At 45.5% G+C, this 17,583-nt stretch overlaps 1 protein-coding gene across 1 annotated transcript; it reads left to right on the top strand.

Moving 5' to 3' along the window:
* The first annotated feature begins 2,907 nt into the window (after positions 1-2,907).
* LOC135532877 (guanine nucleotide exchange factor VAV3-like) lies at positions 2,908-14,832 on the top strand. The gene is made up of 11 exons (XM_064960302.1): positions 2,908-3,030; positions 3,175-3,240; positions 6,157-6,274; positions 6,518-6,607; positions 9,770-9,838; positions 9,948-10,051; positions 10,276-10,375; positions 10,589-10,684; positions 13,665-13,733; positions 13,820-13,906; positions 14,743-14,832. Exons 1-11 carry the CDS (start codon positions 2,975-2,977, stop codon positions 14,830-14,832), a joined length of 945 nt encoding a protein of 314 aa, XP_064816374.1. The 5' UTR covers positions 2,908-2,974.
* Positions 14,833-17,583: the final 2,751 nt, after the last annotated feature.

Raw genomic sequence — 17,583 nt, 5'->3', positions numbered from 1 at the left:
TTCCAGATGTTAGAGAAATAACTCCGGACCAAATAAAACAGTTTTAATATAGCCAATTGAAATTTTGCACTACTGAATTTGAGCATCTAATTTAGGATGCAATAAGGTCTATTTTTTTGAAGTTTGAGGGCCTGAAGTGTCTTTATAGAGCTCCTGGTCAGTAATTGGGGAGTGAGTGAGTGAGTGAGTGAGTGAGTGAGTGGTGAGTGAGTGAGTGAGTGGTGAGTGAGTGAGTGAGTGGTGAGTGGTGAGTGAGTGAGTGAGTGAGTGAGAGAGAGAGAGAGAGAGAGAGAGAGAGAGACATACATACAATGTGTGAGAGCTTTTCTCGTCAGGGCGTCAGAGCCGAGAGGAACCCGCATTTGTCACCACATATCTCTCTTTCTTGCTTTGCTTTAATTTAAGACATTCATTTGTACAAAACTATTCAACTACTGTATTTCTCTCTCTTTGAGTCAACTACTCACCACATTTTATCCACTGCAATGCTAGCTATCTGTAGCTTATGCTTTCAGTACTAGATTCATTCTCTGCTTTGATTGGGTAGACAACATGTCAGTTCATGCTTCAAGAGCTCTGATAGGTTGGATGACGTCCTCCGGAAGTTGTCATAATTACTTTTTAAGTCTATGAAAGGGGGTAAGAACCACAAGCCTTCTAGGTTTTGTATTGAAGTCAATGTACCCAGAGGAGGACGGAAACTAGCTGTGAAGAGCGACTCCGGGATGCTGGCCTTCTAGGCAGAGTTCCTCTGTCCAGTCTCAACATCAACAGTGAAGGCGACTCCGGGATGCCGGCCTTCTAGGCAGAGTTCCTCTGTCCAGTCTCAACGTCAACAGTGAAGAGGCGACTCCGGGAACCATACAGATTATTGTATTTGCAAATATATTCATAAAAATCCTACAATGTGATTTTCTGGATTTTTCTCTCATTTTGTCTGTCATAGTTGAAGTGTACCTATGATGAAAATTACAGGCCTCTCATCTTAAGTGGGAGAACTTGCACAATTGGTGGCTGACTAAATACTTTTTTTGCCCCACTGTATGTGTGGGTACAGATAGGAGGTAGTCATTAAAAAATCATGTTAAACACAATTATTCCATGCAACTTATTATGTGACTTGTTAAGCACATTTTTACTCCTGAACATATTTAGGCTTGCCATAACAAATGGGTTGAATACTTATTGACTCAAGGCATTTCTGCTTTTAATTTTTAATTCATTTAGAAAAATGTATAAAAAAAATATTTCACTTTGAAATGATGAAGTATTGTGTGTAGACACAACATCTGAATTTAATATTTTTTTTATACAGGATGTAAAACAACAAAATATGGAAAAAGTCAAGGGGTATGAATACTTTCTGAAGGTTCTGTAACATTACAATTGTTAATAGCTAATAGGCTAATGTGTTTGTAGATTTGTATTGTAGATGGACTGAGGTGAATGAACCTTTAGCAGTCAAGGTGATAATGGGTCATTTTTGCTGTAAAGTGTCTGAAATGCAGTAAACATGATTGAACTTTCACCCCCCCCAAGCCGGTTCACCATGGTTACGGCCATGTTTTATTTTTGTTAATGTTTTTAACTGTAATGTATCTTTGTTAATATTGAGTTAGAGTGTTTGGTCTAGACAACGGCCGCCCCCCTGCAGTTAATAACCTAGTTCACTACTCTCAGATGACTAGAATCAATATGTGTATCCTAGTTTTCATTGATGTGGACAGACGCCTCAGGCCAGCCGTGTGTTTTTGAGCACCAGGGATTGAGGCAGAATATTAGAGCATTAGACGTTATTTGGTATTGCATGAAAGTAATAGTGAAAAGCTCAAAAACACACACACACACACACACACACACTAACACACACTAACACACAATAACACACAATAACACACACTAACACACACTACCACACACTACCACACACTAACACACACACACACACACACACACACACACACACACACACACACACACACACACACACACACACACACACACTTACACACAAACACACAATAACACACACTTACACACACTAACACACACTTACACACACTTACACACACTAACACACACTTACACACACTAACACACACTTACACACACTTACACACACTTACACACACACACTCACTAACACACACACACACACACACTTACACACAAACACACAATAACACACACTTACACACACTAACACACACTTACACACACTTACACACACTAACACACACTTACACACACTAACACACACTTACACACACTTACACACACTTACACACACACACTCACTAACACACACTTACACACACTAATACACACACTAACACACACTAACACACACTAACACACACTAACACTCACTCACTCACTCACTCACTCACTCACTCACTCACTCACTCACTCACTCACTCACTCACACACACACACACACACACACACACACACACACACACACACACACACACACACACACACACACACACACACACACACACACACACACACACCCTGAGATGTATGTGAATTTAGCTTTGGATTTTAACCACTTCCTCCAGTGAGGGGCTCAGTGAGAGGCTCAGTGATTGGCTGGCGTATATCTGTGGTCAACACACTTTACTCAGATGTGAGATAGGTAAGTGTGTGTTTGTATATAAAGCAACTACATCTGAACACCAGCAGCATTCAAAGCAACCAAATCTAAAGCTGAGTGGGGCGACAGGGAGCCTAGCGGTTAGAGCATTGGACCAGTAACCAAAAGTAAAAGAAATCTGTCGTTCTGCCCCTGAACAAGGCAGTTAACCCCGTTCCCCGTTAGGAATTGTTATTAACTGACCTGCCTAGTTTAAATAAAGGTTACATTTTTTTGGGGGGGGTAAGATCATAACTTTCTGATCAGTACTTCACATTCATATCTATTGACTACACTTCACTCACGTATTGCCTCTTCTTCTCTCCCACCAAGGTGATGGATACTCTGTCCATGCTTTCCTTCTCCACGGTCGCACAACAGGCAGGAATCAAGTACGTCTCACTTCTATTTCAACCTTCACAAGTGTGAAACACTGGGGCTCAGTGATGTCACTGGGGCTCAGTGATTTTTATTTTAATCAACGTGACATTTAATTGATGATGTAATAATGATGTCTGAGATACTCCCCCTGACAGGCCCTTTCCAACAGAGGAGAGTCTGAAAGACGAGGATATTTACAGTCATCTGAAGGACCTGATTGAGTAAGTCTCTTAAATCATATGGACATTTCATTTCATCTATCCATATATACCAATGATAAACAGTATGTACAGTTTAAGTCGGAAGGTTTACATACACCTCGGCCAAATACATTTAAACTCAGTTTTTCACAATTCCTGACATTTACTCCTAGTAAAAATTCCCTGTCTTAGGTCAGTTAGGATCACCACTTTATTTTAAGAATGTGAAATGTCAGAATAATAGTAGAGATAATGATTTATTTCAGCTTTTATTCCTTTCATCACATTCCCAGTGGGTCAGAAGTTTGCATACACTCAATTAGTATTTGGTAGCATTGCCTTTAAATTGTTTAACTTGGGTCAAACATTTCAGGTAACCTGGGGTGGCAGGGTGATGTGGTTAGAGGTGGTTAGAGCGTTGGACTAGTAACCAGAAGGTTGCAAGTTCAAACCCCCAAGCTGACAAGGTACAAATCTGTCGTTCTGCCCCTGAACAACCCACTGTTCCTAGGCCGTCATTGAAAATAAGAATTTGTTCTTAACTGACTTGCCTGGTTAAATAAAGGTAAAATAAAAAAATAAAAATAAAACCTTCCACAAGCTTCCCACAATAAGTGAATTTTGGCCCATTCCTCCTGACAGAGTTGATGTAACTGAGTCAGTTTTGTAGGCCTCCTTGCTAACACACGCTTTTTCAGTTCTGCCCACACATTTTCTATAGGATTGAGGTCAGGGCTTTGTGATGTCCACTCTAATACCTTGACTTTGAAGTATGCTTGGGTCATTGTCCATTTGGAAGACCCATTTGCAACCAAGCTTTAACTTCCTGACTGATGTCTTGAGATGTTGCTTCAATATATCCACATAATTTTCCATCCTCATGATGCCATATATTTTGTGAAGTGCACCAGTCCCTCCTGCAGCAAAGCACCCCCACAATATGATGCTGCCACCCCCACAATATGATGCTGCCACCCCCATGCTTCACGGTTGGGATGGTGTTCTTCGGCTTGCAATCCTCCCTCTTTTTCCTCCAAACATAACGATGGTCATTATGACCAAACAGTTCTATTTTTGTTTCATCAGACCAAAGTACATTTCTTCAAAAAGTACGATCTTTGTCCCCATGTGCAGTTGCAAACCGTAGTCTGGCTTTTTTATGGCGGTTTTGGAGTGACTTCTTCCTTGCTGAGCGGCCTTTCAGGTTATGTCGATACAGGACTCGTTTTACTGTGGATAGAGATAATTTTGTACCTGTTTCCTCCAGCATCTTCACAAGGTCCTTCACTGTTGTTCTGGGATTGATTTGCACTTTTCGCAACAAAGTACGTTCATCACTTGGAGACAGAATGCCTCTCCTTCCTGAGCGGTATGAGGGCTGCGTGGTCCCATGGTGTTTATACTTGTGTACTATTGTTTGTACAGATTAATATGGTACCTTCAGGCTTTGGAAATTGCTCCCTAGGATGAACCAGACTTGTGGAGGTCTACATTTTTTTTCTGAGGCCTTAACTGATTTCCTTTGATTTTCCCATGATGCCAAGCAAAGAGGCACTGAGTTTGAAGGTAGGCCTTGAAATACATCCACAGGTGCACCTCCAATTGACTCAAATTATGTCAATTAGCCTATCAGAAGCTTCTAAAGCCATGACATCACGTTCTGTAATTTTCCAAGCTGTTTAAAGGCACAGTCAACTTAGTGTATATAAACTTCTGACCCACTGGGATTGTGAGACAGTGAATTATAAGTGAAATAATCTGGAAACAATTGTTGGGAAAATTACTTGTGTCATGCACAACGTAGATGTCCTAACCGACTTGACAAAACTATAGTTTGTTAACAAGAAATTTGTGGAGTGGTTGAAAAATGAGTTTTAATGTACACAAGGGGGCACAAAGCAGACCATTGTGCATATATTACCAGAATTCAAACAAAATTAGCAGAGACCGAGAGAGAGACAGACAGAGCGAGAGAGAGAAAAGAGAGAGAGACAGACAGACAGACAGCGATAGAGACAGCGAGAGAAAGAGAGACAGCGAGACAGGCAGAGAGACAGACAGAAAGAAGAGAGACAAGCAGAGATAGAGAGAGAGACAGACAGACAGAGAGACAGACAGACAGACAGACAGACAGACAGACAGACAGACAGACAGACAGACAGAGAGAGAGACAGACACAGAGAGAGAGACAGACAGACAGAGCGAGAGAGAGAGAGAGACAGACAGATAGAGAGAGAGACAGACAGATAGAGAGAGAGTCAGACAGACAGAGAGCCAGCGAGAGAAAGAGAGACAGAAAGAGAGAGACAGACAGAGAGAGAGACAGACAGACAGACAGACAGACATAGAGAGAGACAGACAGAGAGAGAGAGACAGACAGACAGAGAGACAGGGAGAGAGACAGACAGACAGAGAGAGAGACAGACAGACAGACAGAGAGACAGACAGACAGAGATAGACAGACAGAGAGAGAGAGAGAGAGACAGACAGACAGAGAGAGAGACAGTGAGAGAGACAGCGAGAGAAAGAGAGACAGCGAGACAGACAGAGAGACAGACCGAGAGAAGAGAGACAGACAGACAGACAGACAGACAGACAGACAGACAGACAGACAGACAGCGAGTGAAAAAGAGACAGCGAGACAGACAAAGAGACAGACAGAGAGAAGAGAGACAAACAGAGAGAGAGAGAGACAGAGAGAGAGAGAGATTGAGTGTAAGGCTCAGATGGTTTGATTAGACTTGAGATTGATCCCGCTTAGCAGACTTGAAGTACTGCGTAGTGTATATGTCTGCCCGTGAAACAGCACCCCCCTGTGGAAAACCATGACAAAGCACCTGGGTCGATGTTTGGATTGAGGCAGTTCCTTCACCTACCCGCTTTTTAGCTTTACAATGGCCTCATCTCAAAGAGAGTGTGGGCCTGTTTGTGTGTCAGTGAGAACGTTCTAGAGGATGAGGAAGAGTTATATGCTCCAGTCTACGGGTTGGATGACACCGATGAAGGAGGAGAGATCTATGAAGACCTGATGAGGACCGAACAGCACCCTACACTGGTACACTCACTCACCACACACACACACACACACACACACACACACACACACACACACACACACACACACACACACACACACACACAGACACACACACACACACACACACACACACCACAAAAACACACACAATAATGTTACTGAAATATATTTTTTAACACACCTTGAGCAGTATGTTTTTGTTTGCCCCCCAAAAAAAAGAAATTGGGACCAAAAGTTTACGAGACATGTTCTTCCCAACAGAAGCAGGCTGAGAATGTGAGAAGCTGCTGCCTCTCAGAGATCAAACAAACAGAGGAGAGATACACAGAGACCCTGGAGTCTATAGAGAAGGTAAGATATACACAGAGACCCTAGAGTCTATAGAGAAGGAGAGATACACAGAGACCCTGGAGTCTATAGAGAAGGTAAGATATACACAGAGACCCTGGAGTCTATAGAGAAGGTAAGACATACACAGAGACCCTGGAGTCTATAGAGAAGGTAAGATATACACAGAGACCCTGGAGTCTATAGAGAAGGTAAGATATACACAGAGACCCTGGAGTCTATAGAGAAGGTAAGACATACACAGAGACCCTGGAGTCTATAGAGAAGGTAAGATATACACAGAGACCCTGGAGTCTATAGAGAAGGTAAGATATACACAGAGACCCTGGAGTCTATAGAGAAGGTAAGACATATACAGAGACCCTGGAGTCTATAGAGAAGGTAAGATATACACAGAGACCCGGGAGTCTATAGAGAAGGAGAGAGATACACAGAGACCCTGGAGTCTATAGAGAAGGTAAGATATACACAGAGACCCTGGAGTCTATAGAGAAGGTAAGACATACACAGAGACCCTGGAGTCTATAGAGAAGGTAAGATATACACAGAGACCCTGGAGTCTATAGAGAAGGTAAGATATACACAGAGACCCTGGAGTCTATAGAGAAGGTAAGACATACACAGAGACCCTGGAGTCTATAGAGAAGGTAAGATATACACAGAGACCCTGGAGTCTATAGAGAAGGTAAGATATACACAGAGACCCTGGAGTCTATAGAGAAGGTAAGACATACACAGAGACCCTGGAGTCTATAGAGAAGGAGAGAGATACACAGAGACCCTGGAGTCTATAGAGAAGGTAAGATATACACAGAGACCCTGGAGTCTATAGAGAAGGTAAGACATACACAGAGACCCTGGAGTCTATAGAGAAGGTAAGACATACACAGAGACCCTGGAGTCTATAGAGAAGGAGAGAGATACACAGAGACCCTGGAGTCTATAGAGAAGGTAAGATATACACGGAGACCCTGGAGTCTATAGAGAAAGAGAGAGATACACAGAGATCCTGGAGTCTATAGAGAAGGTAAGATATACACAGAGAGCCTGGAGTCTATAGAGAGGGAGAGAGATACACAGAGACCCTGGAGTCTATAGAGAAGATAAGATATACACAGTGACCCTGGAGTCTATAGAGAAGGTAAGATATACACAGAGACCCTGGAGTCTATACAGAAGGTAAGATATACACAGAGACCCTGGAGTCTATACAGAAGGTAAGATATACACAGAGACCCTGGAGTCTATACAGAAGGTAAGATATACACAGAGACCCTGGAGTCTATAGAGAAGGTAAGATATACACAGAGACCCTGGAGTCTATAGAGAAGGTAAGACATACACAGAGACCCTGGAGTCTATAGAGAAGGAGAGAGATACACAGAGACCCTGGAGTCTATAGAGAAGAGGAGAGATACACAGAGACCCTGGAGTCTATAGAGAAGGTAAGACATACACAGAGACGCTGGAGTCTATAGAGAACGTAAGATATACACAGAGACCCTGGAGTCTATAGAGAAGGAGAGAGATACACAGAGACCCTGGAGTCTATAGAGAAGGTAAGATATACACAGAGACCCTGGAGTCTATAGCGAAGGTAAGATATACACAGAGACCCTGGAATCTATAGAGAAGGAGAGAGATACACAGAGACCCTGGAGTCTATAGAGAAGTAGAGAGATACACAGAGACCCTGTAGAGCTTACATAGAGATGCCATGCAGACTGCAGTCTAGCTGCTACTCTATAGATGCCATGCAGACTGCAGTCTAGTTGCTACTCTAGAGATGTCATGCAGACTGCAGTCTAGCTGTTACTCTATAGATGCAGACTGCAGTCTAGCTGTTACTCTATAGATGCAGACTGCAGTCTAGCTGCTACTCTATAGATGCAGACTGCAGTCTATCTGCTACTCTATAGATGCAGACTGCAGTCTAGCTGCTACTCTATAGATGCAGACTGCAGTCTAGCTGCTACTCTATAGATGCCATGCAGACTGTAGTCTAGTTGCTACTCTAGAGGTCATGCAGACTGCAGTCTAGCTGCTACTCTATAGATGCCATGCATACTGCAGTCTAGCTCCTACTCTATTGATGTAGACTGCAGTCTAGCTGCTACTCTATAGATGCAGACTGCAGTCTAGCTGCTACTCTATAGATGCAGACTGAAGTCTAGCTGCTACTCTGTAGATGCGGACTGAGGTCGAGCTGCTACTCTATAGATGCAGACTGAAGTCTAGCTGCTAATCTAGAGATGCAGACTGCAGACTAGCTGCTACTCTATAGATGCAGACTGCTGTCTAGCTGCTACTCTATAGATGCAGACTGAGGTTGAGCTGCTACTCTATAGATGCAGACTGAGGTTGAGCTGCTACTCTATAGATGCAGACTGCAGTCTAGCTGCTACTCTATAGATGCAGACTGAGGTTGAGCTGCTACTCTATAGATGCAGACTGCTGTCTAGCTGCTACTCTATAGATGTAGACTGAGGTTGAGCTGCTACTCTATAGATGCAGACTGCTGTCTAGCTGCTACTCTATAGATGCAGACTGAGGTTGAGCTGCTACTCTATAGATGCAGACTGAGGTTGAGCTGCTACTCTATAGATGCAGACTGCAGTCTAGCTGCTAATCTAGAGATGCAGACTGCAGTCTAGCTGCTAATCTAGAGATGCAGACTGCAGACTAGCTGCTAATCTAGAGATGCAGACTGCAGACTAGCTGCTAATCTAGAGATGCAGACTAGCTGCTAATCTAGAGATGCAGACTGCAGACTAGCTTCTGCTCTATAGATGCAGACTGAAGTCTAGCTGCTACTCTAGAGATGCAGACTGAAGTCTAGCTGCTACTCTAGAGATGCAGACTGCAGTCTAGCTGCTGCTCTATAGATGCAGACTGAAGTCTAGCTGCTACTCTAGAGATGCAGACTGCAGATTAGCTGCTAATCTAGAGATGCCATGCATACTGCAGTATTTGTGGTTTGCAGTCAGTCCTGATATGAGTAGTTGCTCCAAGCCTCAAGACCTGAACAGGAAACTCCTGGTCCTGTATGTGTATATATAAATATATATGTATGTGTGACTGATACAATCTGAGCCTGAGGTGGAAGTGATGACGTGATGACATCGCATCTTAACTTTTTTTCTAAACTTTTTTTTTTCTCCACAGTACTTTTTGAATCCACTGAAGAAATTTTTCACTGCGTCAGAAATCGACAAGGTTTTCGTCAACATCCCTGTAAGAGACAGCCCGGAACTCTCATCTTTACACAAATGGCGTCGTTACGGAGTAGACTTGAGTTTGAACTCATTGTCATGTACACCATCTGATCTTGCTCTGTTCACAGGACCTGGTGAAAGTCCATAAGAGTCTGATGGTGGAAGTGCAAGAGTCCATTCTCAACAAGAACGCCTTAAACCTCTACCAGGTCTTCATTGCCTATAAGGACAGGTAGGCCTTTGTCATTAATAACATGTTCTCTAATGGTGTTTACATACACAGAAATGATAATAAATAGCCTATTGTAATGCCTCGTACAACAGTTAGTCAGAAGAATATACATCAGAATCTGGAAAATATCAGAAACATTTCTTCAGGGGGATTCAGGAAGTACTGACATTGGCTGCTACTCAAATTCACCATTTGGTATCATATACTTTCCTTCTGCATTGCAGGCTACTCATTTATGGAATCTACTGCAGCCACGTTGAGATATCCATCACAGTGTTGGACTTTATTTGTAAGGAGAAAGAGGACGTACGACTAAAGCTAGAGGTGAGACCAGTTGTTCTGATACAGTCTATAGGTAAGGCAACATGGCGGTGAATTAGAATATTCTATTCGTAATTATTCGAATAGGATCTCTATGGTGAATGATCTGAGGAACTAGCCTCAGCATGACCAAACAGTGATGTTGCCTAGCGATCTCTTGTGTACCTGTTGATGTAATACTTCATATTCTAATTCATTGTGTTGTTATTGTCCCAGGAATGTTCTAAAAGAGCCAACAATGGGAAGTTCACTCTGAGAGATCTACTGGTGGTTCCCATGCAGAGAGTCCTCAAGTACCATCTCCTACTACAGGTATGTTTACCACAGACACCATACACGAGATACTCTCACAACCACTGTTAGGAGTCTGTGATATACATTTCCACTGGGGGGCGACAGCCTCCACGTCTTTTCTCTCTCCACTTTTATACTTACCTCTCTGAAGAGAGGGAGCGGGTGAGGGGGAGAGGGGGAGGGAGGGAGAGAGGGAGGGAGAGGGAGAGAATATTTGTTCATTTGTATCCCCATTATTTGTTGTTTCGAGGGGGAGAGGAGTTGCTTTCAGCAGTTTCTTTTAGAAATAAGGAGAACAAAAGCTCAGATTTCAAAGGAACTGGACATTTGAGTCTTGGTAGGATTGACTCCAGTGTGCTGAACTGCATGTATTTAGCAAGCAGACACAGTGATATCCAAGCAGACACAGTGATATCCAAGCAGACACGGTGATATCCAAGCAGACACGGTGATATCCAAGCAGACACAGTGATATCCAAGCAGACACAGTGATATCCAAGCAGACACAGTGATATCCAAGCAGACACAGTGATATCCAAGCAGACACAGTGATATCCAAGCAGACACAGTGATATCCAAGCAGACACAGTGATATCCAAGCAGACACAGTGATATCCAAGCAGACACGGTGATATCCAAGCAGACACAGTGATATCCAAGCAGACACAGTGATATCCAAGCAGACACAATGATATCCAAGCAGACACAGTGATATCCAAGCAGACACAGTGATATCCAAGCAGACACAGTGATATCCAAGCAGACACAGTGATATCCAAGCAGACACAGTGATATCCAAGCAGACACAGTGATATCCAAGCAGACACAGTGATATCCAAGCAGACACAGTGGGATAAGTTCAGAGAGGGGGAGGGAAGAGGGAGAGAATATTCAGGTTCATCAAGTTCGCACAGTAATATCCAAGCAGACACAGTGATATCCAAGCAGACACAGTGATATCCAAGCAGACGCATTGATATCCAAGCAGACACAGTGATATCCGAGCAGACGCATTGATATCCGAGAAGACACAGTGATATCAAAGCAGACACAGTGATATCAAAGCAGACACAGTGATATCCAAGCAGACGCAGTGATATACAAGCGGACGCAGTGATATCCAAGCAGACACAGTGATATCCAAGCAGACGCAGTGATATCCAAGCAGACGCAGTGATATCCAAGCAGACGCAGTGATATCCAAGCAGACACAGTGATATACAAGCGGACGCAGTGATATCAAAGCAGACACAGTGATTTCCAAGCAGACGCAGTGATATCCAAGCAGACGCAGTGATATCCAAGCAGACGCAGTGATATCCAAGCAGACGCAGTGATATCCAAGCAGGCACAGTGATATCCAAGCGGACACAGTGATATCCAAGCAGACGCAGTGATATCCAAGCAGACACAGTGATATCCAAGCAGACGCAGTGATATCCAAGCAGACGCAGTGATGTCCAAGCAGACACAGTGATATCCAAGCAGACACAGTGATATCCAAGCAGACGCAGTGATATCCAAGCAGACAGATATCAAAGCGCAGTGATATCCAAGCAGACGCAGTGATATCCAAGCAGACACATGATATCCAAGCAGACACAGTGATGTCCAGACACAGTGATATCAAGCAGACACAGTGATATCCAAGCAGACACATTGATATCCAAGCAGACACAGTGATATCCGCAGACACAGACCAAGCAGATATCCGAGAAGACACAGTGATATCAAAGCAGACACAGTGATATCCAAGCAGACACAGTGATATCCGAGCAGACGCATTGATATCCGAGAAGACACAGTGATATCAAAGCAGACGCAGTGATATCCAAGCAGACACAGTGATATCCGAGCAGACACAGTGATTTCCAAGCAGACACAGTGATATCCAAGCAGACGCAGTGATATCCAAGCAGACACAGTGATATCCAAGCAGACACAGTGATATCCAAGCAGACACAGTGATATCCAAGCAGACACAGTGATGTCCAAGCAGACACAGTGATATCCAAGCAGACACAGTGATATCCAAGCAGACACAGTGATATCCAAGCAGACACAGTGATGTCCAAGCAGACGCAGTGATATCCAAGCAGACACAGTGATATCCAAGCAGACACAGTGATATCCAAGCAGACACAGTGATGTCCAAGCAGACACAGTGATATCCAAGCAGACGCATTGATATCCAAGCAGACGCAGTGATATCCAAGCAGACACAGTGATGTCCAAGCAGACGCAGTGATATCCAAGCAGACACAGTGATATCCAAGCAGACGCAGTGATATCCAAGCAGACGCAGTGATGTCCAAGCAGACGCAGTGATATCCAAGCAGACGCAGTGATATCCAAGCAGACACAGTGATATCCAAGCAGACACAGTGATATCCAAGCAGACACAGTGATATCCAAGCAGACACAGTGATATCCAAGCAGACACAGTGATATCCAAGCAGACACAGTGATATCCAAGCAGACACAGTGATATCCAAGCAGACGCAGTGATGTCCAAGCAGACGCAGTGATATCCAAGCAGACACAGTGATATCCAAGCAGACACAGTGATATCCAAGCAGACGCAGTGATATCCAAGCCTGACATTTTATGACTCTGAGGTCCACAAATCAATCCTTTGAAGATGAAGAAAAACTGCGGATTCACTCTGCTTTTTTTTATGGCTTGGTACGCTTTACTGTAAATAGACCGCTTGACATTTTGGTTTCACTTTTCTGTAAAAAGACCGGGTGACAGCTTGGTTTCACTTTTCTGTAAAAAGACCGGGTGACAGCTTGGTTTCACTTTCGTGCTGTTATAACATCAATATGATTTTGCTGTGTAGTCCCCTGTAGGCAAACGTCATAGGAAAAGGACTGTCCTGTATTGTGAATCCAGGCTAATTGTGTGTTAATGTAAACCTAATCTTCATCTAAACAATGTGAAGCTGAGCCTGTGTATGATTATTACTGGTGATTTCCCTGTTGTCTCTGTCTGTTAGGAGCTGGTCAAACACACCCCCGACGCAGCCGACAAGAACAACCTGAAGATGGCTCTGGATGCCATGAAGGTAATCAGACTGTCTCTCTTCTTCTCTTACCAAACTACAATCAGAGAATAGACACTAAATGTGGGACTGTGTGTTTGTTGACCCAGGACTTGGCTCAGTATGTCAACGAGGTGAAGAGAGACAAGGAGACTCTGAAGGAGATCAACCAGTATCAACGCTCCATCGAGAACCTGGTAACATAAATCATCATGATTTAGACACATCAATTTGTTTCTATTGTTGTCCTAAGTGGAATGCGGTCCCAGACACATACTGTACTAGTCCTCCGGACCCACCCTGAACATGGTCTCACTGATATCATATTAACCACCCCCTCACATTACCTCTCAATACCCCCTCACATGACCTCGCTTACCCCCTCACATTACCTCCCATTACCCCTCCAATTCCCTCTCATTACCCCCTCACATGACCTCGCTTAACCCCTCACATTACCTCCCATTACCCCTCAAATTCCCTCTCATTACCCCCACATTACCTCCCTTACCCCCTCACATTACCTCCCATTACCCCCTCCCATTACCCCCTCCAATTCCCTCCCATTACCCCCTCACATTACCTCCCATTACCCCCTCCCATTACCTTCCCTTAACCCTCCCATTATCTCCCCTTACCCCCTCCTATTACCTTCCCTTATCCCCCTCGCATGACCTCCCTTTACCCCCTCACATTACCTCCCATTACCCCCTCCTATTACCCCCTCCCATTACCTTCCCTTAACCCTCCCATTATCTCCCATTACCCCCCCTCTCTTTACCTCCCCTTATCCCCCTCGCATAACCTCCCTTTACCTCCCTCCCATTACCTCCCCTTTCCCCCTCCCATTACCTTCCCTTATCCCCCTCGCATAACCTCCCTTTACTACCCTCCCATTACCTCCCCTTTCCCCCTCCCATTACCTTCCCTTATCCCCTTCTCATGACCTCCCTTTACCTCCCTCCCATTACCTCCCCTTACCCCCATCCCATTAACTCCCCTTACCCCCTCCCATTACCTCCCCTCCCTGAAGAACCAGCCCCTGGAGAGCTTCGGACGGCCCAAGGGGGACGGAGAGGTCCGAATGGTGTCTAATGTTGACAAGAAGAAACAGGACAGGTGAGATGGGATTAGGAAAGGCTGACTGACTACATGCTGGTTTCCCAGACCCAGTGACTACAGACTGGTTTCCCAGACCCAGTGACTACCGACTGGTTTCCCAGACCCACTGACTACAGACTGGTTTCCCAGACCCACTGACTACAGACTGGTTTCCCAGACCCAGTGACTACAGACTGGTTTCCCAGACCCAGTGACTACATGCTGGTTTCCCAGACCCAGTGACTACAGACTGGTTTCCCAGACCCAGTGACTACCGACTGGTTTCCCAGAACCAGTGACTACAGACTGGTTTCCCAGACCCAGTGACTACAGACTGGTTTCCCAGAACCAGTGACTACAGACTGGTTTCCCAGACCCAGTGACTACAGACTGGTATCCCAGACCCAGTGACTACAGACTGGTTTCCCAGACCCAGTGACTACAGACTGGTTTCCCAGACCCAGTGACTACAGACTGGTTTCCCAGACCCACTGACTACAGACTGGTATCCCAGACCCACTGACTACAGACTGGTATCCCAGACCCACTGACTACAGACTGGTATCCCATAACCAGTGACTACAGACTGGTATCCCAGACCCAGTGACTACAGACTGGTTTCCCAGACCCAGTGACTACAGACTGGTTTCCCAGACCCAGTGACTACAGACTGGTTTCCCAGACCCAGTGACTACAGACTGGTTTCCCAGACCCAGTGACCACAGACTGGTATCCCAGACCCAGTGACTACAGACTGGTTTCCCAGACCCAGCGACTACAGACTGGTATCCCAGACCCAGCGACTACAGACTGGTATCCCAGACCCAGTGACTACAGACTGGTTTCCCAGAACCAGTGACTACAGACTGGTTTCCCAGACCCAGTGACTACAGACTGGTTTCCCAGACCCAGTGACTACAGACTGGTTTCCCAGACCCAGTGACTACAGACTGGTATCCCAGACCCAGTGACTACAGACTGGTTTCCCAGACCCAGTGACTACAGACTGGTATCCCAGACTTACTGACTACAGACTGGTTTCCCAGACCCAGTGACTACAGACTGGTTTCCCAGACCCAGTGACTACAGACTGGTATCCCAGACCCAGTGACTACAGACTGGTTTCCCAGACCCAGTGACCACAGACTGGTATCCCAGACCCAGTGACTACAGACTGGTTTCCCAGACCCAGCGACTACAGACTGGTATCCCAGACCCAGCGACTACAGACTGGTATCCCAGACCCAGTGACTACAGACTGGTTTCCCAGAACCAGTGACTACAGACTGGTTTCCCAGACCCAGTGACTACAGACTGGTTTCCCAGACCCAGTGACTACAGACTGGTTTCCCAGACCCAGTGACTACAGACTGGTATCCCAGACCCAGTGACTACAGACTGGTTTCCCAGACCCAGTGACTACAGACTGGTATCCCAGACTTACTGACTACAGACTGGTTTCCCAGACCCAGTGACTACAGACTGGTTTCCCAGACCCAGTGACTACAGACTGGTTTCCCAGACCCACTGACTACAGACTGGTTTCCCAGACCCAGTGACTACAGACTGGTATCCCAGACCCACTGACTACAGATTGGTTTCCCAGACCCAGTGACTACAGACTGGTTTCCCAGACCCAGTGACTACAGACTGGTTTCCCAGACCCAGTGACTACAGACTGGTTTCCCAGAGCCACTGACTACAGACTGGTTTCCCAGAGCCACTGACTACAGACTGGTTTCCCAGAGCCACTGACTACAGACTGGTTTCCCAGAGCCACTGACTACAGACTGGTATCCCAGACCCACTGACTACAGATTGGTTTCCCAGACCCAGTGACTACAGACTGGTTTCCCAGACCCAGTGACTACCGACTGGTTTCTCAGACCCAGTGACTACAGACTGGTTTCCCAGACCCAGTGACTACAGACTGGTTTCCCAGAGCCACTGACTACAGACTGGTATCCCAGACCCACTGACTACAGATTGGTTTCCCAGACCCAGTGACTACCGACTGGTTTCCCAGACCCAGTGACTACAGACTGGTTTCCCAGACCCAGTGACTACAGACTGGTTTCCCAGACCCAGTGACTACAGACTGGTTTCCCAGACCCAGTGACTACAGACTGGTATCCCAGACTTACTGACTACAGACTGGTTTCCCAGACCCAGTGACTACAGACTGGTATCCCAGACCCAGTGACTACAGACTGGTTTCCCAGACCCAGTGACTACAGACTGGTTTCCCAGACCCAGTGACTACAGACTAGTTTCCCAGACCCAGTGACTACAGACTGGTTTCCCAGACCCAGTGACTACAGACTGGTTTCCCAGACCCAGTGACTACAGACTGGTATCCCAGACTTACTGACTACAGACTGGTTTCCCAGACCCAGTGACTACAGACTGGTATCTCAGACCCAGCGACTACAGACTGGTATCCCAGACCCAGTGACTACAGACTGGTATCCCAGACCCAGTGACTACAGACTGGTTTCCCAGACCCAGTGACTACAGACTGGTTTCCCAGACCCAGTGACTACAGACTGGTTTCCCAGACCCAGTGACTACCGACTGGTTTCCCAGACCCAGTGACTACAGACTGGTTTCCCAGACCCAGTGACTACAGACTGGTATCCCAGACCCACTGACTACAGACTGGTTTCCCAGACCCAGTGACTACCGACTGGTTTCCCAGACCCAGTGACTACAGACTGGTTTCCCAGACCCAGTGACTACAGACTGGTTTTCCAGATCCAGTGACGACAGACTG

The sequence above is a fragment of the Oncorhynchus masou genome, unplaced genomic scaffold (assembly GCF_036934945.1).
Source record: "Oncorhynchus masou masou isolate Uvic2021 unplaced genomic scaffold, UVic_Omas_1.1 unplaced_scaffold_2078, whole genome shotgun sequence".
Taxonomy (NCBI): Eukaryota; Metazoa; Chordata; class Actinopteri; order Salmoniformes; family Salmonidae; genus Oncorhynchus; species Oncorhynchus masou.
Note: the sequence above shows the minus strand (reverse complement) of the source record. Positions and strands in the feature narration are given on the sequence as shown.

Excerpts from the sequence above, each read along its gene's own strand:
- LOC135532877 (XM_064960302.1), top strand. The coding sequence starts at position 2,975 with ATGGATACTCTGTCCATGCTTTCCTTCTCCACGGTCGCACAACAGGCA. Across the intron at positions 3,241-6,156 it reads CATCTGAAGGACCTGATTGA|TGAGAACGTTCTAGAGGATG; the intron begins GTAAGTCTCTTA and ends TTTGTGTGTCAG. Across the intron at positions 13,734-13,819 it reads TGGCTCTGGATGCCATGAAG|GACTTGGCTCAGTATGTCAA; the intron begins GTAATCAGACTG and ends TTGTTGACCCAG.